The sequence below is a fragment of the Cervus canadensis genome, chromosome 2 (assembly GCF_019320065.1).
Source record: "Cervus canadensis isolate Bull #8, Minnesota chromosome 2, ASM1932006v1, whole genome shotgun sequence".
Classification (NCBI taxonomy): Eukaryota; Metazoa; Chordata; class Mammalia; order Artiodactyla; family Cervidae; genus Cervus; species Cervus canadensis.
The window spans coordinates 71,357,518-71,379,400 of record NC_057387.1 but is presented as its reverse complement, the minus strand read 5'-3'; the positions used below and the strand labels follow the sequence as shown (position 1 = coordinate 71,379,400).

At 33.4% G+C, this 21,883-nt stretch overlaps 1 protein-coding gene across 3 annotated transcripts in view; it reads left to right on the top strand.

Annotated features, from left to right (window-relative positions):
* LRRC7 (leucine rich repeat containing 7) overlaps positions 1–21,883 on the top strand; it is a 577,609-nt gene that overhangs the window by 285,248 nt on the left and 270,478 nt on the right. For all 3 annotated transcript variants that reach the window (XM_043460998.1, XM_043460997.1, XM_043460999.1), the window contains exons 6-7: positions 13,856–13,945; positions 18,339–18,395. In XM_043460998.1, the coding sequence (XP_043316933.1) occupies positions 13,856–13,945; positions 18,339–18,395 (147 nt within the window). The remainder of the gene's footprint in view (positions 1–13,855; positions 13,946–18,338; positions 18,396–21,883) is intronic.

Sequence of the window (21,883 nt, the reverse complement as noted above, 5' to 3'; positions counted from 1 at the left end):
AAGTGTATCAAAAGGCATTTAACGGGAAATTTTTCTCCAGTAGCATTGAAGAGAGGTAGTAGTGGGGATGGTTTCTCTATTGATCATAAAAAGAGGACGTGAGTAAGACTAGAAATGAAATAGAACGTAAAAAGATAAGTTTAGATGAGGCTTTTTACAGTGAATAGTTTGTGAAATAATTTGAGGCCTTTAGTAGAAAGTGTGGAGCATTAAGGAACAAACTGATTGAAAGATACAAATTCTCTACATCAAATGTAAAATATGATGGAGAAAAAAATTCGAAAAGTATTCCTCAAAAAACTTAGACCAAAATGCAACTTTCTCATAAAGAAATAATAATGCTGACTTATCACAATAAGACCATAAATATGTCCTTGACTTAAGTCATAATCCAGGGCAGATGATGAATTGTTTTGATTTCTAGTTCTTTAATTCTAACAGCTCATTGTATTTAGTAATCATCATCAGGTCTTTGGGAGTAGAAGTCAGATAATAAATTACAAAAGCTTAAAATCTATAGTTTTATTGGCTATGTCTCTGAATTCCTTTCATATATTTAACTTTTGAAAAGAAAATGAATATAACCAATTTCATCATAAAATGTCTAACACTAAAAGCAAGTTTGAGAATTCATTAAAAAAATTACTCAAAAGTCAATTTAGGGAAAAAAATTACTCAAAAGAAAATCAAATTCCCATGGTTTTGCCTTTCCCAAAATATCATATAAATAGTGCCATACTTTGTATGTTTTTACTTAACACAGTGATTTTAAGGTTTATTCCTGCCATTTCAAGAATTGTACTACATTCCCATTTATTTCTAGGTAGAATTCTTTTGTATGAATATAGCACAGGGTGTTTATATATTCCTCAGTGGATAGATATTTAAGTTGTTTCTAGTTGGGAGCTATTATGAATAAAGTAGCTATAAGCATTTCTGTACTGGTGTTTGTGTAAGCATCTGTTTTCACTTCTACTAAGTGAACACATAGGAGTAGTCTTCTGCGTAGTGAGGTACGTGTGTGTATCACCTTATAAGAAATTTGCAAACTGTTTTCAAAATAGCTATTTCATTGTGCATTCCCATCAGCATCTATTAGGTTTTCCATTATTCCTTATTATTGTCAGAATTTGATACAATCAGTTGTTTAATTTTTTTTTTTATTTTAGCCATTCTAGTAGATACAGTATCTCTTTGTATAACTCACTGAAGTTTTAATTTACAAAATCAAATTAGTATCTTTTCTTGTATTTCTTTAAAATATTATTGCTTCTTTGATAAAAGTTCAGATTTTTTTTCATATTTATTGAGTTCTCTTTAATATTGAATTATAGAAATTCTTTATAAATTCTGGCTAAAAATCAGATACTTTTAGTCAGAATTTAATTTGATTTTAAAACTGCAAATATTTGCTGTTAAGACTTATCTTTGCACTTCCTGAACAGTGACTTTCAAAGATCAAAAGATTTTCATTTTGATGAGGCCCTATTTATAATTTTTTATTATTTATTCTTCTTGTCCCTATCTAAGAGATCTTTACTACTGATAAATCATAGTTATAAAGATTTTCTCCTAAGGTTTCCTTTGGAACTTTTGTAGTTTTGATTTTACAGTTAGGTCTGTGATCTATTTAAAGTTGCTTTTTGTTTATATGTATGGTGTGTGTGTGTGTTATGCTTCTCTTTTTTCTTTATTTATTGCATTTTATTTGTTCCAGTACCATTTGTTGAAAATTTTATCCTTTTTTGTAAATAAAATTATCTGAGTATCTGTTTTGTAAGTCAGTTGATCATATGTGTTTGGATCCATTTCTGGATTCTCTATTTTTATGTTAATCTATATGCCTCTCCTAATACCAATTTTATACTATCTCAATTACTGTAGCTTTGTAATAACTCACACAGTCAGGTAATGTGAGTCCTTCAACCTTCTTCTTTATCAAATTATTTGGGCTCTTCTATTCCCTTTGCTTTCCATATATTTTTTTAATCAGCTTGCCAGTTTCTACAAAAATATGAAAACCTTATGGAATTTTGATAATGGTTGTATTGAATCTCTAGATAAATTTGGGCAGAATTGGCATGTCAAAAATACTGAGTATTCCTTTCGCTAAACATAATGCATATCTATTTTACTCCAAGTATTTCATGTTTGGGGGTAGTTATAAATGATTTTTCTATCACAAAAATACAATTGATTGTTGTATGTTGACCTTAAATCCTGCAACTTTAATAGATTCATTTAATGGTACTAATAAATATTTTGTAGATTTGTGAGAGAAAGCATGCAATTTTCTAGTAGATCATCATGTCACCTGAGAATAGAGACGGTTTTATTTAATTCTTCCCAGTCTATAATTCATTAATTTATTTATTTAGCCTATTGTCCTGGCTAGGATCTCCTGTATAACGTTGAACAGAAGAGGTGAAAACAGTCACCATTGCCTTGTTCTCAATCTTAAGGAGACAGCATTTAGACTTTCACCATTATGTATAATAGTTACTTATTTTTTTTAATACATTCCCTTTATCAGGCTGAGGAAATTTTAAATAACCTATTTCTCACTTCCTTTTAAGCTCTTACCAACAGGGCTCTCAAAACTTAGATTCCTACTCTCAAACTTTTCAAGAAAAGCTAAGCTTTCTCTATAATGCTCTTAAATAGTTGTGCAGTCTCTGACCACTTCCTGATTCCAAAGCCAGTCCACATTTTTTAGAAATTTACTACAGCAGAATCCCAATTTCAGATACCAAAATGTGTTAGTTTTATAATTCTATACAAGAAATCACCACACACTTAGTAGTTTAAAACAATAAATATTTGTTATCTTTTAGTTTATGTAAGTCAGGAATCTAGGCATGCTATAGCTGGGTTCCCTTTTTGAGATTTTCACCAGGCTACTATCAAGGCAACAGTCAAGCTGTGGTCTCATCTGGAGGCCCAGCTGGAAAAAAATCCATTTTCAACCTATTCAGCTTATTGGCAGAATTCATTTCCTTGCTGTCATAAACCTGTGAGCCCCAGCATTTTTCTGGCTTACAGCTAGAGGCCATTCTTGAATCCTAAATGCTGGTGCAACCCCCAGTCAGGTGACCCTCTCCAGATGTAGTTCACAACACAGCATCTTGTTTCTTTAGGGCCAACAGATGAGTAGAATGAGCATCCTAGTAAGATAGAGGTGTATAACATACTATAGTTTACAGAATGACATCATATTTGTCACAGTCCATTAATAAGAAGCAAATCACAAGTCCTACCAGTACTCAAGAGGAGAAGATTTTGCAAGGGCATAAACTTCTAGGGCTCCAAAATCACTGCAGATAGTGACTGCAGCCATGAAATTAAAGACACTTGCTCCTTGGAAGGGAAGTTATGACCAACCTAGACAGCACATTAAAAAGCAGAGGCATTACTTTGCCAACAGAAGTCCATATAGTCAAACCTATAGTTTTTCCAGTAGTGATGTATGGATGTGAGAATTGGAACATAAAGAAGGCTGGGTGCTGAAGAATTGATGCATTTGAACTGTGTTGTTGGAGAAGACTCTTGAGAGTTCCTTGGACTGCAAGGAGATAAAACCAGTCAATCCTAAAAGGAATCAATCCTGAATATTCCTTTAAGGGACTGATGCTGAGGCTGAAACTCCAATACTTTGGCAACCTGATGCAAAGAGCTGACTCACTGGAAAAGACCCTTATGCTGGGAAAGATTGAAGGAGGAGAAGGGGATGACAGAAGATGAGATGGTTGGATGGCATCACCAACTCAATGGACACTAGTTTGAGCAAGCTCCAGGAGATGGTGAAGGCCAGGGAAGTCTGGTGTGCTCCAGTCAATGGGGTCACAAAGAGTGTGACACAAATGAGAGGCTGAACAACAACGAAATTTATAGGGGCTTCCCAGGTGGCACTAGTGGCAAAGAATCTGCCTGCCAATGCAAGAGACACAGGAGATACGGGTTTGATCCCACATCTGGCTCAGGTCCCACTTCTGGGTGATTACTCACCCAGAGCCAGACATCCTGGAATGTGAAGTCAAGTTGGCTTTAGGAAGCATCACTATGAACAAAGCTAGTGGAGATGATGGAATTCTAGCTGAGCTATTTAAAAGCCTAAAAGGTGATGCTGTGAAAGTGCTGCACTCAATATGCCAGCAAATTTGGAAACCTCAACAGTGGCCACAGGACTGGAAGAGGTCACTTTTCATTCCAATCCCAAAGAAAGGCAATGCCAAAGAATGCTCAAATTACCGCACAACTGCACTCATCTCACATGCTAGTAAAATAATGCTCAAAATTCTCCAAGCCAGGCTTCAACAGAACGTGAACCATGAACTTGCAAGTGTTCGAGCTGGATTTAGAAAATGCAGAGGAACCAGAGATCAAATTGCCAACATCTGCTGGATCATCAAAAAAGCAAGAGAGTTCCAAAAAAACATCTATTTCTGCTTTGTTGACTCTGCCAAAGCCTTTGATTGTGTGGACCACACAAACTGTGGAAAATTCTGAAAGAGATGGGAATACCAGACCACCTGACCTGTCTCTTGAGAAATCTGTATGCAGGTCAAGAAACAACAGTTAGAAATGGACATGGAACAACAGACTGGTTCCAAAATGGGAGAGGAGTATGTCAAGGCTATATATTGTCACCCTGCTTATTTAACTTCTATGCAGAGTACATCATGAAAAATGCTGGTCTGGATGAAGCACAAACTGGAATCAAGATTGCCTGGAGAAATATCAACAACCTCAGATATGCAAATGACACCACCCTTATGGCAGAAAGAGAAGAAGTATTAAAGAGCCTCTTGGTGAAAGTGAAAGAGGAGAGTGAAAAAGTTGACTTAAAACTTAACATTCAACTAAGATTGTGGCATCCTGTCCCATCACTTCATGACAAATAGATGGGGAAACAATAGAAACTGTGAGAGACTTTATTTTGGGGGGTCTCCAAAATCATTGCAGTTGGTGACTGTGGCCATGAAATTAAAAGATGCTTACTCTTTGGAAGGAAAGCTATGGCCAACCTAGACAGCATATTAAAAAGCAGAGACATTAATTTGCCAAGAAAAGTCCATCTAGTCAAAGCTATGGTTTTTTCAGTAGTCATGTATGGATGTGAGATTTGGACTATAAAGAAAGCTGAGCACCAAAGAATTGATGCTTTTGAACTGTGGTGTTGGAGAAGACTCTTGAGAGTCCCTTGGACTGCAAGGAGATCAAACCAGTCAATTGTAAAGGAAATCAATCCTGAATATTCATTGGAAGGACTGATGCTGAAGCTGAAACTCCAATACTTTGCCCACCTGATGGGATGATCTGACTCATTGGAAAAGACCCTTATGCTGGCAAAGATTGAAGGCAGGAGGAGAAGGGGATGACAGAAGATGAGATTTTTGGATGGCATCACCGACTCGATGGACATGAGTTTGAGTAAGCTCCGAGAGTTGGTGATGGACAGGGAAGTCCAGAGTGCTGCAGTCCATGGGGTCACAAAGAGTTGGATATGACTGAGTGACTGACTTGAACTGAACTGGATTGGGAAGATCTCCAGGAGCAGGAAATGGCACCACACTCAACTATTCTTGCCAGAAAAATTCCACGGGCAGGGAGACCCAGGGGCTACTGTCCATAGGGCTGCAGAGAGTCCCATACGACTAGCAACGAAGCAGTAGCAGCAGCAAACTGCTAGAGAGATCTTGGGGGCCACCCTAGAATATAGCCATCTTTGATATCTGTTTTGCTCAGAGTTTTTGTTGTCAATAGACATTGAGTTTTGTCAAAGTTTTTGTCTTGTTTTTTTAATATTATATATTGCCACAATGATATAAATAAATTTACCTGAAAAAAAAATAAATTTACCTGGTCATGAAATATTATGCATTTTATAAATGAATGCTTCTGATTTGATAGTATCTTCTAAGGATTTTCCCATCTATATTCATGAGGTATATTAGCCTGAAGTTGTTTTCTTATAATTTCTTTCTCTGGTGTTGGTATCAAGATAAAACTGGCCTCATTAAAATAGTTGGGAAATGTCGTCTTCTATTTCTTGTAAGAAATTGTATAGTATTGAAATTATTTCTTCCCTAAATATTGATAAAATCTGCAAGTGGAGCATTCAAACCTGAGCTTTTCTTTATGGGAAAGTTTTAATTACAAATTTAATTTCCATAATACCTATAGTGTTATTCAAATTATCTACTTTTCCTTGAATCATTTCTGGTAGTTTGTGTTTTTAAGAATATGTATATTTCATGTTTTCAAAACTTATTGGCATCTTATTCTCCATAATATTATTTTATTAGCCCTTTAATTCTATAAGTTCTCTAGTGATGCTCTCTGTTTTGTGCCTTTTTTCTTTTTTATTTGATCAGTTATACTAGAGTTTTATTAATTTGCTCTATTAAAAATAGATTTGGGTTTCATTTTTCTTTCCTGATTTCTGTCTGTTTTCTTAGATACAAGAAATCTACAAAGTAGTTAAGTCATGAAAACCCTAGAATATGAAAGTTACAGTTTTAAGTGTTATATTACTAGGTTTAGTTTTAGATGTGAACTTTATAGTATAGTCTGAATGCCTTAACCGAGTCAGGGGTGAAAATTATTACAGTAAAATTGAGAATAACAGCTTCTCATTTAAAAAGTTAAGACCATCATTTATTGAGAACCTAGTGTATCTCAGGCTTTTAGATACATTATTTCATTTTTATCTTCACAGAAAATGTGAAGTAGAAAAATATTATCTACATTCCTTTTTACATATGGAAATGCACAAAGATAGTATAAATTCCTGGGTTCCTTTTATTGTATTTCACAAATTATGGGGGAACAGTTTGATTTTGGCTTAAATTGAAAGATACACTTTGAAAAAATTGAACGTTCTTAATGCTCAACAATAAGAAAATTGCTAATATATTATGGTACATCTTCCACATGGATATTAAGATTGTATATAGGATGATTATATGTCTCTGCTCAGGTCTTCCTGGTTTATACCTCATGATGTGGCAAGATTAATAATAGTTCCCTCTAAACTCTCAAAAATGTCCCAGTTTGACTGATAGATTATAGTCACTCTGATTTACAGCAAAATTGAAAGATATTTACAAAGTAAAGGGAGAAATCATGATACAAGTTTGCAGTGATGTTAAAATAGTTCATTGGAAATTAGATAAAAAATAAATGCATTAAATGAAAATAATAGTTTAAATTGTTTCTGATAATGTTATGTTAATTTTTTTATAACTTTAAGGTTATAAATTAAAATGTTTAGATGCAAAATACCTTCCCAATTAGAGCAGAAGATTTTACTTTGGCTTCTTAATCACAACTTATAGCTCCTAAAGTTTTAATTTGGTTTGACGTTCTAATGGAGGTCAAATGCCTGTAATATGTTTTCATTAAACTTCTAAAGTAAACACATTTAGAGAAGAAAAATGTTGAAACAAGGATGTCTGCAGCCAATCTTAATTTGTCTATTCCAACAATAAATTTAGCACTAATAAAAGTATCTAAATTAGTATTCTAGCTAATATTGAAAAATTAGAATAAAAACAATAAAAACAAAAGTAATACAATCACTCCTATTTAGTGAGTCTTTAATATGGAGCAGATAATCATTTAACTCTTTGGAGCAACTCTGAAAGAGGAATTTAGTTTGATCATTTTACAAAAAAAAAGGAAACAGAGTCTTACAAAGATTAAGTAATTTGTAAAAGTCACAGAGATGAATAACTGAAAGAACTGTGGTTAGACTTAGATCTTCCGACATCAATGTCCACGTGCTCAAGCACTAAATATTTTGGGTGTCTGATTCTAATATCATTTATTTATTGTAATTTGAATATGCTACTTTTGATTTAAGCCATTAATAATAAAATGAAAATGTTTCCTTAGAGAGAGAATTATTTATCGGTATATATATTTTTGAAATGCTTTGAACTTTAAAATAAATCTGTCAACTATGAAAAACCAGCAGTTACTCTAGGAACATGAAAGTATTTCATTAGAGTTCACTTTCTTAGTGTAAACTGTTGGATTTCATTGAATATCTTGGAGGAGGATAAAGACAGCCCATGATTTTCATCTTCTTTAAGTTTAACCTAGCTTGCTAAAGAATATCTTCTTCCTCACAGGTTCTTGTGTGTTCCTCCAGAAATGGTGATATTGACAAATGAGACCATTAAAACTACAAACCATACCATAAAGTCAATAATAAATAAAGTTGAATATTTTTTAGCAGATCTACTGACTATATATTTTTCAAATAGTATGTTTTCAAAGTACAATACTAGGTCATTGAGGAGATTTAGAAAATTCCTTCTCCTCAAAGAATGTGTAATTTAGTTCAGGAATAAAAAATTCTTAACACTTGTATAAGCATAATTGTCATAGCATTTTGCTAAATCTATTAATATAATGCTGTGGAGAAGGTGAGGAATAAGGCATTAATTTTGAATCTCAGTGCAGAGTGACCATTCAACAAATTCTTGTGTAAGTAAATTGAAATTAAAAAATATACATGCTATTAAACAAAACATACTGTATAAATATACCCCTTAATTCTGCAGTTTTTAAAAAAGAAAAATTTGATATAAAATGTCAGCACATCTCTGTCTATAAGCAGACTAAAAAAACTATCTTACATTGCATTCTGGTTTTTTCATATAACTTAGTTTTGGCAGTCCAGTCTTGCAGTTGGAATCTGCCCAATGTAGTCAATTCTCAAATCCTTAGAGAAGTGTTCTATGTAACAGCCAGATTTTCCTGCATCATAAACTTTCTCAGAGAAGCAACATAAAGAAATATATTTTTCATCAAAAGAAGTAGTATAAAGTAATATCATTTAGTGCATACATGGGTAAAATAATAGACTAAGGTAAGCTGGGTAGTTCAAGCTGTCCTTATAATTAAAAAATTAGTATTTTTAAGGAATTTTATTTACTAATAGTTATGATGCTTGAACCACAGCACGCCAGGCCTCCCTGTCTATCACCAACTCCTGGAGTCCACCCAAACACATGTCCATCGAGTTGGTGATGCCTTCCAACCATCTCATCCTCTGTGGTCCCCTTCCTCTCCCACCCTCAATCTTTCCCAGCATCAGGGCCTTTTCAAACGACTCAGCTCTTCGCATCAAGCGGCCAAAGTATTGACGTTTCAGCTTCAACATCAGTCCTTCCGATAAACACCCAGGACTGATTTCCTTTAGGATGGAATGGTTAGATCTCCTCACAGTCCAAGGGACTTTCAAGAGTCTTCTCCAACACCACAGTTCAAAAGCATCAATTCTTCAATGCTCAGCTTTCTTTATAGTCCAACTCTCACATCCATACTGGAAAAACCATAGCCTTGACTAGGTGGGCCTTTGTTGGCAAAGTAATGTCTCTGCTTTTTAATATGCTATCTAGAGTGGTCATAACTTTCCTTCCAAGGAGTAAGCGTCTTTTAATTTTATGGCTGCAGTCACCATCTGCAGTGATTTTGGAGCCCAGAAAAATAAAGTCAGTCACTGTTTTCACTCTTTCCCCATCTATTTGCCATGAAGTGATGGGACCGGACACCATGATCTTAGTTTTCTGAATGTTGAGCTTTAAGCCAACTTTTTCACTTTCCTCTTTCACTTTCATCAAGAGGCTCTTTAGTTCTTCTTCACTTTCTTCCATAAAGGTGGTGTCATCTGCATATCTGAGGTTATTGATATTTCTCCTGGCAATCTTGATTCCAGCTTGTGCTTCTTCCAGCCCAGTGTTTCTCATGAAGTACTCTGCATATAAGTTAAATAAGCAGGGTGACAATATATAGCCTTGTCGTACTCCTTTTCCTATTTGGAACCAGTCTGTTGTTCCATGTCCATTTCTAACTGTAGCTTCCTGACCTGCATATAGGTTTCTCAAGAGGCAGGTCAGGTGGTCTGGTATTCCCATCTCTTTCAGAATTTTCCAGTTTCTTGTGATCCACACAGTCAAAGGCTTTGGCACAGTCAATAAAGCAGAAATAGATGTTTTTTTGGAACTCTCTTGCTTTTTTGATGATCCAGCGGATGTTGGCAATTTGATCTCTGGTTCCTCTGTCTTTTCTAAAACCAGCTTGAACATCTGAAGTTCACGGTTCACGTATTGCTGAAGCCTGGCTTGGAGAATTTTAAGCATTACTTTACTAGCATATGAGATGAATGCAATCGTGTGGTAGTTTAAGCATTCTTTGGTACTGCCTTTCTTTGGGATTGGAATGAAAAGTGAGCTTTTCCAGTCCTGTGGCCAATGCTCAGTTTTCCAAATTTGCTGGCATATTGAGTGCAGCACTTTCACAGCATCATCTTTCAGGATTTGAAATAGGTCAACTGGAATTCCATCACCTCCACTAGCTTTGTTCGTAGTGATGCTTCCTAAGGCCCACCTGACTTCACATTCCAGGACGTCTGGCTCTAGGTGAGTGATCACACCATCATGATTATCTGTGTCACGAAGATATTTTTTGTACAGTTCTTCTATCACCTCTTCTTAATATCTTCTGCTTCTGTTATGTCCGTGCCATTTCTGTCCTTTATTGAGCCCATCTTTGGCTGAAATGTTTCCTTGGTATCTCTAATTTTCCTGAAGAGATCTCTAGTCTTTCTCATTCTATTGTTTTCCTCTTATTTCTTTGCGTTGATCGCTGAGGAAGGCTTTCTTATCTCTCCTTGCTATTCTTTGGAACTCTGCATTCAAATGGGTATATCTTTCCTTTTCTCCTTTGCTTTTCACTTCTCTTCTTTTCACAGCTGTTTGTAAGTCCTCCTCAGACAGCCATTTTGCTCTTTTGCATTTCTTTTTCTTGGGGATGGTCTTGATTCCTGTCTCCTGTACAATGTCACAAACCTCCGTCCATAGTCACCAGGTACTCTATCAGATCTAGTCCTTAAATCTATTTCTCACTTCCATTGTATAATCATAAGGGATTTGATTTAGGTCATACCTAAATGGTCTAGTGGTTTTCTCCACTTTCTTCAACTTCAGTCTGAATTTGGCAATGAGTTCATGATCTGAGCCATAGTCAGCTCCCGGTCTTGTTTTTGCTGACTGCATAGAGCTTCTCCATCTGTGGCTGCAAAGAATATAATCAATCTGGTTTCGGTGTCGACCATCTGTGATGTCCATGTGTAGAGCCTTTTCTTGTGTTGTTGGAAGAGGGTGTTTTCTATGGACACAACTGAGCAACTGAACTGAACTGAACTGAATGATGTTAACACAACATTTTAGATCAAAGGTTTTAGCATTCTTCTCATTTTACACATATTAATCTTCTTTTTTTCAGAAATCATAAATGATTTCTTTTCTTGAATGATTATAGGAACCAAAAGAACATCAAATTAAAATAGTAGTTAAATTGAATTGTAATCTGTTGAATATCTGTAACATTTTCATGAAGACTATTATACTACCAGGATATGAGTTCTAAAGTAGTTAAGGAAGAAAAACATAGAGAAAATGAAGATCTCCAGTATATTCTTTTTTACTTTTATAAGATAAAGTGTATGCCTATGAGTCAAGCATCAAATATCCTCTAAAACCTGTCCCCTACTGATACTCTCAAATATTAACTACTAATACTCTTATTCATAAAATATTCTCTCTAGAACCTGTGTTCTCTTTGTAACCCATCTCAGGTGAATTTTTACCTCTTCATTGTAGCTCTCACTTTCCCCAGCTCCTTTTTCCCTCTTTTCTGCTTTTATGAATCCTACCTCCCTTTGGAAGCATATTTATGGAAGCATCCTCTAAGAAGTCATATACAAACAATCCAGCTCCAAAATACAAAGTGAAGCAGGATGTTTGTAGCAAAAATAATCCATGTAAGATCAGTGTCATAATAGCATATAAACAATTCCTACTGAGTTGCTATAGAAATATTAATTGTGTTTAGTTTTGGGTTCGTCAGAAGAAAAGTTTAGAAAAGAATTCAAGCAATATATTTAGAAAATGATATCAGGAAATATCAATTAAGGATATGTTATCAAGCTATTTACTAGTATGGACACTGGACCTTAAGCTTTCTGGGGATCTCTGGGAAGGAGTTTAAACACACATCACAGATTTGGGTGAGAGAGCTGAGGTATTTATACTCCTGCTAATCATTAGGTGAGAGCTAGTCATAAAGATGTTAATCTCTTCTAACCAGCAATATAGCTTAAGTAATCTCTTGTACACCAGAATATATGTTCAAAAATAAATAGAATATATAATAGAGATACAAACAAAAACTACAAACAACTGTAATGTTCAATTAGATGAAGAATGATTTATAAATTGTGATATATTCATAGAATGAAATACCATGGCATGGTGATCAGTCTTCTACATCAAAATGAATGAATTTCACTTAACTAATGAGTTATTTAATAATGTGAATTATTATAAATCCCATAAAAATATTCATAGTGTGATTTGATTTAAATAATATTAAAAAAAACAAAACCACATGACTTTTTTTCAGGGATTTAAATAGGTGTGGTAAAACTCCTTAAAAAACAGAAAAGTAACCATCATTTAGGAATTTGTGGAGCAAATAGAAAGATGTAGTCAGGGAGGGACAGCCAGAGGGTTTTAAAGATACTGGTTCTATTTGTTAAATTATATTGTGGGTACACATATACTCTTTTATATACATAAAACATTTCATAACAAAAGACTGGTCTGAGGAAGAGAAACCATGAAATGAAACCTAGATCTAGTGTTCCAGGAGTAGGAAGAAGTGCAGGGAAAGTAGTATGGTAGAAGCCCAGAAAGAGAGGACAATTAGTGATGACAACTGTTGCTGGGCAGTGTGGGTTATGAAATAAAATGAAATTAATGAAATTGAGATTTAGAGGTCATCAGAGGCTTTGGCGAGTGCAGTTTCAGTAATAGAGTTGGAGTAGATGCCAGAAAGCAATGGCTTGAGGAGTAGTAAAAAGTAGTCAGTAAAGGCAGCTTTTTAAATAATTTTGTCAGTAAATACAAGGAAGGTCATAGGTTGTAATTTGAGGAGAAGGCAAATTTGGACACTGTTTAAAAATATTCTGTGAAAGGGCATAGTCTTGTCTAAAGTGTAGAAAAAGGCATTAAAATATTTAAATAGAAATTAAATTAATAAAAAGTCAATATCCTTTTACGAAAAATCCTTGAGTTAAATCATTTTGGTAAAAATGATTTAAACATTTCAGGTAATTACTTTATCTCAGTGATAAGATTTTTCCCAAAGGATATTTTCTCAACTTTTAAATGACTTTTTAGAATTCTGTTTATTATTTTAATGTTCTTATTCATTTTTAGTGTGCATGAACCAGGTCAGTTTGAATTATAATGCACGTATCTGTTGGGCCTGCATTAAGGAAATTATCAATTAAGGGACAAAGCACTCTTTCCCTCCTCATACTGGGCACCTTTAGCCACCAGTGTCACAAACTGCACACAACTTCCAATGACTAAGTGAAAGAGTAGGTAACCTTGCCTGACCATACATGTGAATTTTCTATTGAGAAGAATCATAAATTTGAAATTATAAAAGATAGCATACATCTTGAAATTTCCATGAAAATATCTCACTGGTGTTTATAAGGCTAGGGTAACAGTAAGAAATGATGCCGCTGACTTTGGCAGTGACATAAATCTCCGCATAGGAGAGCAGTGTGGAGGGGTGAATGCCATTTATTTTAATAACAGGCAAAATTTTCAAGCTGTAACAACATGCTCAATAAATTCTTCCATTACTGTGATACCAAAGGAGAGTTGAAAAATGTATTACACTTCTATTTTTTTCTCCTTAGAGATATATATTTTTGCTCTGTTTCTATGGCAACATCCACGCAATGACTAAACCTTTAACTCCTTTCTAGACTCCCTGATGGTTTCACTCAGCTTCTGAATCTGACCCAGCTCTACCTGAATGATGCCTTTCTTGAATTTCTTCCAGCCAATTTTGGAAGGTAAGAATAAGAAATTTAAATGATCAATTTTATTTCACTTAGGTAAGTACTTAACCACCTTCAGTAGGTAAGACTTCAGAAGTGACCCCTGTAATTAAAGATACCCTCACTTTTATCCAATAAATGAGACCATGCCAATTAATGAAACATTTTGGAAAAAATAAAGTAAAATTAAGCTTTTACATGTCATTAATAATCAGATTCCAGATGAGTTAAAGAGTTAAATATTTAAAAAAAATAAAATCAGAAATGATCTGGAAAAATATACATATGTATATTTTTGACACTTGGGTTAGATAATACTTTTATAGCATGGAAAAAAAGTAAAATACCATAAATGGATATATTTGAATACATACATGTCTTTAAAATAAAATAATATTAGAAAATATTTTAAATTTTAAGGTAATAAATAGGAAAATATTTCTACCATATATGGAAGGCAAATTAGATCCTTAACTTACAAAGAATTCTTTCAAAGGAGTATAAGGTTAAGATCTCATTAGAAAAAATGGGTAAATAACATGTGCAAGCAGTTCATAACAAGTGTACAAGTTGAAAACTCAAAAAATGTTTATCATCATAAATAATAAAATAATACAAATTAATATGTGAATAAAGGCCCTTTGTGCTCTAAGCATATCACAGAAACTATAAAACTGTTTAGAGTGTGAGGAAAGATATAACTTCACACTGCTGATGAAATTGCAGAATGTCATGTACTGTGTACAGGGCAGTGTGCTTTAAAATATTTGAAAATATTTATAACCACTGCCTTTGTAATACATTTCTAGAAATGTATCATCATATATCACACGAGGATTTATGGACAAAGATGTTTATCATTATTTACAATATGAAAAACATGGAATCACACATCCATCTAGGAGATTGCTTGAATATATTATGGTACATCCATATAACAATGTAGCAATTTATAATCTTGACTAGAGACATATCTTTTAATTCCTATGATGTTATGTTTAAAGCTTATCATAACTATATTTAAACTGTGCTTCCTATATGAATATGAATATGCAAGAAATAAAAGACAATTTCCTTGAAGGGAAATTATGGAAGATTTTTATTTTCATCTTAAATTTTTCAATATTTTCTAGGTGTTCTAGGGTGAACCTTTTTTCATCTTTATTGAGATATAATTGATATATAGCACTGTATGAACTTAAGGCATACAACATAATAATGACAAATTTATCACAAAATGATTAGCACATTAAATTTAGTTAGCATCGATTACTTTATATAATTATGAAGAAACATTTCCTTGTGATGAAAATTTTTAGAATTTACTCTATTACTTTGAGATATATTGGACACCATATAGCAGTATTAGCTATAGCAATCATGCTATGCGTTACATCTCCAGTATTTACTTATTTTATAAGCATAAGATTGTGTCTTTTGACCACAATCAACCATTTCCCCTTCCCCTACCTCTACCACTGATAACCACAACTCTGACCTCTTTTCTATAGTTATTTTTTTTCTTCTTAGATTTCATATGTGAAATCATAGAGTATTTGTCTTTCCCTGCCCAACTTATTTCACTTAGCATAATGCCCTTAAGGTCCATCCATGTCATTACAAATGGCAGGATATGCTTCTTTTTATGACTGATAATATTCCATCACACACACACACACAGGATTTCTGTATCCATTCATGTGTCAATGGAAGCTTTGTTTCCATATCAAGGCTATTTTAAACATAAAAGATATATCTTAAAAGTTAAGATATTTTAAGTTTTTCGTTAACTGCCTTTTTCTAAGTGAGCATCTCAAATTGTTCAAATAACCAATTGAGTATACCTCAACCTCCACCTCTGGGTAGAAGTAAATACATGACATTAAGAAGAACTCAGTGAAATAATGAAGTTGTTTAACAGGTAGCAGCCTCTCTTTGCATACAGAAATCACCTCAAAAGTTTTTTTCAAATTCTCTTACTTTTGTGGATCATGATTTCATAATACCTACAAATACCATACACTGAGACAGCTCTGAAAATTCACAGATATTCACAAGAGCATATGCCTTGTTTCTAAGTGAATTAATATTTCACCATTTGTTCATATAAAGTAGATTTTCCTTCTGGTACTGGCCACAACCACAAGTATACTTTTGGTTTATTAAATCATAAAATGTTTAATTATCTCCCTAAAATACATTGTTTACTTTAGCATTTTGTTAGTTCTCTTTACTAGTCCTAACATAAGGGAAGAAATCTGGGCAAATATATAACATAATACTAAAACCCAAACCACCAGGAATTAGATTTCAATTTTATGTAAATTATCTTCCAAAAAATGCTCTATTTTCTAATTGTAATCTAAAAAGCTTTTTATCCTTCAGCTGGATAATTTGACAAAGAATGTTTAGTATACTTTATAAAACCTAAGATTTAGTACCCCTGAAGCCCAAACTAAGTCATAAAATGTTATTACTCTAGTACAGATACTAAGAAGATTTGAGATATATAAATGTTTAAGAAATGTCTATTATTAGTGATATCCCATGCTCTGAAGAACTGAGAAAATTTGTTTCAAATACAGATTAAGAGTTATAAGATTAAAGTTAAATTGGAGACTTGATAGAACTCAAAACAAAAAGGAAATGGGAAGAAAACTAGTTGAATACCTAAAAGCACAGTAAATATGGGACATTGTAAGTGAAATAGTTCAAATAGTGAAATATTCCCACAACACTGAGAATCTGGACAAGTCAATTAATATTTGTCCTAAAATAACCACAACTGAGTAAATTGTAAAACTCACTATAGACATTAGTAGGCTTCCCTCGTGGTTCAGCTGGTAAAGAATCCACTTGCAATGCAGGACACCCTGGTTAGATTCCTGGATTGGAAGGATCCCCTGGAGGAAGGCACCCTCCTCCAGTATTCTGGAGCAACCCACTCCAGTACTCTTGCCTGAAGAATTCCCAAAGACAGAGGAGCCTGGTGGGCTAGAGACCACAGGGTCACAGAGAGTTGGACACGACTGAGCGACTAAGCACAACCCAACATAGACATTAGTAACAACACTGTCCCAGATTGCAAACATTAACAAGTAGTTAAGTATGAAATGCATTCCTAATCACCCAAGTATTTTGCAAGCATCAGAAAATGTAAGCACCTCTCATCCACTTCACATTTTTTTCCCAACTCCAGTACTATCACAGCACAGATGATACGACAGGATTTTAAATATGCTTCTATTTGAAATGTTCACATCTCAGGCTCAGAGTCAATTAAATATGGTATATCATGCTATATAGATGATGCTTTTCCCAGTCTTTAGTTAAAGGTAGTAGTAATTGTCATGGTCTTTGTGCAGGTTGAAAAGAATTTCCAGACACAAGGGGCAGAAAGACAGTAGAACAGAGTTTATTAGAGCAGGAAATGCTGTTAGAACAGAGAGCTGGCTCAAGGGATAGCCAACCCCTTTCATGGTTTAGTAGTCAATTCTTATAGTCTCAAAACAAAGAAAATTCTTGCTGGAAGACTGGCATTAGGTGATTGGTTAGGGTGCTATAGGGTGAGTATGAAGGCGGATATTTTTACCTAATATGGGGTCAAGGAGTTAGCCAGTTTAGATCAACAGAGCGCATAGCAACAATCAGTATCTGGAACTGGAGCTCAGTCAATTCTGCAGATGACCTTGGTACGAAGTTCCAGATCTGTGGCCTTGGTAACAAGACTTTACAACTATGACCTTGGATTGGGGCTCCACAGTAATAAGTAACACTCACTAAAACTTACAGTGTCCAAGTATTATGTTTTACATGCATGATGACATCATTTAACAGTCAAACCCATATAAATTTTGTACTATTATTGCATACTCATTACAAATGAAGAAACTGGAGTTAGGAGGGGTTAATTAATTTGCCCAGTGTTATAGGGATAGAATATAAAGAGTCTGGATTTCACCCAGATATATCTGATCACAAAGTTCAAGCTTTTAACCACTATGCTTTATCATTTGCTTTAAAAATTCATTTGTCATCTCTTGAGGGAAATTATTACCATGTTCCTGTGAACTCACTACTTAGTATTTAGTAAATATTCAATAATTTGAATGCATATGATTAAACAACAGTGAATGTATTTTTATAAAACAAACTTTAGATGACTAAGACAGTGATATCTTTGAAAGATTTTATTTTTAGGAAAGTTTAAGAAAGTGGTATTTATCATTCTCCAATATTGATAACAACCCTACTCATAATCAATTTGCATAATTCTTAAAGATCTATAACCATGGTTTTTAATGTTTGGACATAGTCATTTGGTTAACACAGTAACAATTTGGTTTACCATAAAAATATTTTTTATAGAGAAATATCAAGAAACAAATTTTTAAATTCATTTCTACAGACTTGCCAAATTGCGGATATTGGAGTTAAGAGAAAATCACTTGAAAACTCTACCAAAGTAAGTGACTGAGTATTTTTGAAATTTTAATTGTGATTTTTCACTACTAGGAAGAAAAAGGACTATTTTTATTTTAGCTATGTTTTGTCATTATGATTGAGTTAATTTTTCTATAGTATTTTTCTAGGGGCTGAAAAGTACAGTATACTATACGAGATTCATATTAAGTAAGAATGTATCCTGCCTTATGAAATTGTATAATTACAAGTAAAAATGGGAAGAATCCATTTAAGATTCTTGTCATAGCTGAACGTACGTACTAGGAAGTTACTGCCTTGAAATCTATGAAGCTGACATTTCTATGACCCTCGAACAATCACCAGTTTCAAATGCTTAACTTTTCAATCTAATTTATGGATTGTGATAGTTTTCAGGTTTTAAATAAAAAATATACAAAGATACTTCATAAAAATGATTTAAGTTTTTCTAGAGATCCTATAATGACTTGGCAGAAAATTTGTATTTATACATTCTTCAAACTGTACCTGTATATAATAGTCTATGTAAAATATGGTTTAATTAAAAACAGAATATTTTTACATAAAACAACCACCAAAATTTTATACAATGTTTACTTTAATAGAATTAGTTGTTCCATCCTGTTTTGCCTTATTTATATCTAATAATAGAATGTGTGCTATATAGAAAAAATATTTTTGAAAGTCAAAATTTATTTAAAGTGGGGATTTTTTTTTTACTCAGATAAATTATTATGATTTGTGTATGTTACAGTTAAAATATTGAAAGTACTATCTTGCTGTTTTAACCCTCCTGCAGTATTGCAGAAAAACATTGAGTACGGTGATTAATTCTTCAAGCATATCAGCAGGATTTAGCGACATTTCATCTGGTGAATCAAAACTTAATTTTATTTTCCTCATTTTATATTCTTTCTCTATGCAAACTACACTGAATTTCATTGATTTTTTTTCAGACAACATATCAATAAAATAATTTCAAATACATTTTGATACATAAATATGTATGAAAATTCTCTCAATACAATATAAAACTTCCAATAATTATATGAATTTCATTTAAATACATACATAGAGATTAAACATCTATTCATTCCTCCATAAGTGGTAGACATAGGGAGAACATGAAAAGTAGGAGATGTCTCTATATCTGGACACCCTGCATTTTTGAGTGGGTTTTCTCTAAGCCAAAGCATACATAGGTCTAATGGAAGGCACCTCTTCCATGTTGGGGGCACAAATAGAAATGTGAATGTGGTTATTACTTATTCAGCATTAATCTACTGCAAATTCATTTCTATCCCCCATATTTTCAGTGTCTACATTTAAAGTAGAGTGGAAACAAGGCTAAGTACAAGCTAAACTATTGTGAAACAGCAGTTGTTTCCTTCCTCTAAATATAAACATTTGCGTTAAGGAGGAAATATTGATGGTGTAGAAAGGACTCCTTTCCCTTCTGCTCTTAAATAACAATTTTGACATAAAATAATAAATAAAGTTGACACTGGTTTTCAAATATATATTTTTTAAATATACATTTTAAATATAAATTAAAGCTTGACCATAGATTGTTAATACAGTCTTTATAAGAGGTAGGTGAGTGGACATTTCAGAGTAGTGAATAACAATGCTCATAATTGGACCATGGGTATTCTGTAGACTGTGAGACTGTGTATCAGTATCAAACAAAATTCAAGCAGTAGAACAATAGGCATTTAACTTTGCCATTTAAAAGTGTGAAGATATGTAGAAATGAAACGGGGTCTTCTTGGTGGATTGTTAGCATTTGTACCATTAGTATAGCTGTTACAGTTTTTACATTTAAAAAATCTTCAGTTATTTTCAATCTAGTGTGCTTAATTTTTACTTTATAGACAAAAATCAACAGAACCAAGGACATGCATAATATATGGAGAACTTTATCCTATTTTGATGTCTACAAAAATTAGAGTTGCAAGTTCTGTCTTGAAAAAAAGTAAACTATGCTTTCAGTATGCCTTATCCATAGTGCTTTCTGGTCACCAGTCTAGACCTCTAATGGAGAGATATGTGAGCGCTTTCTACTGTCCTTTATTTTGCACTTCCAATGAAAATAAATGAAGAGAGTTAGTTTTAGGAAGAAAGTTAATTTTTAAATTATTACTGCAAGAACAGATAGCTCATGATATCTTCATGGACACAAGCATGACGTCGGGTCTTTAGCAGGTCCTCAGTGACTTTTTTCTTCTTTTTGTCTTAAAGTTCACATGCCTAACAAGGTGCAAAAAATGTATAAATGTAGAGAATTAAAATATGACTTTTTAAAGTAAACTGATTCTAGAACAAATTCTATTATTAATTAGAATTTAGCATTATAAATTTTTTCACACTGTTTCTTTATGATCACCCTTCTAGATATATCAATGAGTGAGAAAATTAAATTCCTCAGGTACACATTTGCTGAAACATCATTGACACAGTCAGTTTTGATTATGTGTAATACTTGAGGACATTGAACATCTAGAAAAAAACTAGATAACCATAAAGAAAACAACTTTAAATTCTATGATAAAATTTTTCCTCCTAGCAGAATTATCCTCTTAATTACATTTTTGAAGAGTAGTCCAAAAATGAGTATGTTCCCATTTCGGAGCTTTTGCACTAGCTATCTTCTTTGGAATTCTCTTACCTCAAATCTTTTCAGGTTAGGTCTTTCTTAGGATTCCTATCTTTCTTCAAATGGTGCCTCCTCAGAGGCTTTCCCTGATCACATCATATAATGTTGCTCCCTCATTGCCTTTATATCATCTCACTATTACATTTGATTTTCTCACTTATGGTTCTCTGAATTGTATTGACTCTGTTTGCTTTGAAATGATCTCCTCAGGAGAACATTAAGTTCTATTAAGAGAAAGGTTTTTTTCTGTTTTGTCACTGCTGAATCTCCAGTGCCTAAACCAGTGCCCAGTGCATAGGCAGCACTTAATGAATAAACCAGAAAGCTGGCATATAGATTCACAGAGAGAAATATCTGTCATATGACCTGGACATTTTGTGTCACTTGTATTTTTTCCCATAGAAAATTATATGAGATACCAAATATTAAAATGAGTCTTTGATGAGCATCAAGAAAGCAAAAAAGGATAAATGGTTAATGAGTTCTCAATGGCTGATAGGTGAGCCTTGAATTTTAAACCTACACACACACACACACACACACTACTTCTGGTGGTTTCAGGTGACATATAACAGGCAAGGCATGACAAGGGAAGAAAATAATTTCAAATTAAGGCATTAATATTTATAACAACTAAAGAATATTCAAAATTAGTATGTTATTTTTTTTATTTTGTCATTAAAAAGTGATACATTTAGCTAAGAAACATCTGTCAAGATAAAAACAAGAAATAAGACAATTATTTTAAATGAAGTTTAGGAGCCATTTCCATGAAAGTAATTTAACAGCATACAAGTGGTCACTAATAATGGTGAGTTTTATCTTTAAACAAAATTTTTCCATTTTATGAGAAT